The 966-nt window shown below is 45.7% G+C and overlaps 1 protein-coding gene across 1 annotated transcript; it reads right to left on the minus strand.

Moving 5' to 3' along the window:
* Positions 1-183: 183 nt before the first annotated feature.
* On the minus strand, positions 184-582 carry PPTG_17255 (hypothetical protein; the record flags this gene model as incomplete). The annotated part of the gene is made up of 1 exon (XM_008915444.1): positions 184-582. The coding sequence occupies one exon, from the start codon at positions 580-582 to the stop codon at positions 184-186; it is 399 nt and encodes a 132-aa protein (XP_008913692.1).
* Positions 583-966: the final 384 nt, after the last annotated feature.

The raw sequence follows: 966 nt of genomic DNA on the forward strand, positions 1-966 counted from the left end.
ACTGCAACACAAGCCATAAACCAATAACTTCGATTTGTATGAACAACATTTCTTTTGCAGTAGATACTACATTACGAAATGCAGCACTCCTTAATTTGCTGTCAACTGCTCGTTCATCCTTCCGTGTTTAAGGCTAAATATCCAGGTGCTGTCATCGTGCTTGGATTGTGGAACGGAACTGCTCTATCTCACTTTCACATTTTTGAACTTGCGGTAGCCAGCCAGGACGCGATCGATCTCATCTTGAGTCCTGCCAAGCTTATTCATGGCACGCGTGATTTTACCCTCCGAATATTTGTTTTGCTTCCATATTCCGAATGCTGTGGTGAATCCAGCGTTTGTTAGAATATCGTCATACACCGTCGTATCGCGAAGCCATGTCGTTGACACTTTGGTGTTGCTGGACTTGCCACCAAAGAAAGGGAGACCTCTCTCTTCGTTATGCACACGGAGAGATCGCATTCCACCGCTTTGGGCTCCTTGAAGGACACGCTCGCTACGAACCGCAGTCGGAAATAGCGCATCAGCACTGTCGACCAAAACGATAGCAGAAACGAAGAGCAAGACGAATGCGATCCGCATGTTTTCCTGGGCTTGAAAGGGGTGCGAGGAGGATTGAATAATGAGACCGTTGTTGAGTATTACGGAACTGCTGATCTCAACTTATCAATATCCTCAATGTAGTTTAATCGTAATGGCTGCGATCCACTCGCCCAACTAGTTATTGGAAAGAGAGAGTTTGCAGCACATGTACACATGCTTTCTTATACGTAGTGCTTCGTAATGTCGTGCAGGGGTAATCACAGTGTGATTATCACACTAAGGCCCGTTCTCAACCGAGGCGCATACCCTAACCATCGCAATTCAAAATACTTGACTATCATTGGCAGAATAATAGCCAGTCATGTTGTGTTCTAGCAGTTCTACCCTGGCGCTAAACCGCTACCAAACTACTGGTAATTAACG

The sequence above is a fragment of the Phytophthora parasitica genome, assembly GCF_000247585.1.
Source record: "Phytophthora parasitica INRA-310 unplaced genomic scaffold supercont2.71, whole genome shotgun sequence".
NCBI classification, from domain to species: Eukaryota; Oomycota; class Peronosporomycetes; order Peronosporales; family Peronosporaceae; genus Phytophthora; species Phytophthora nicotianae.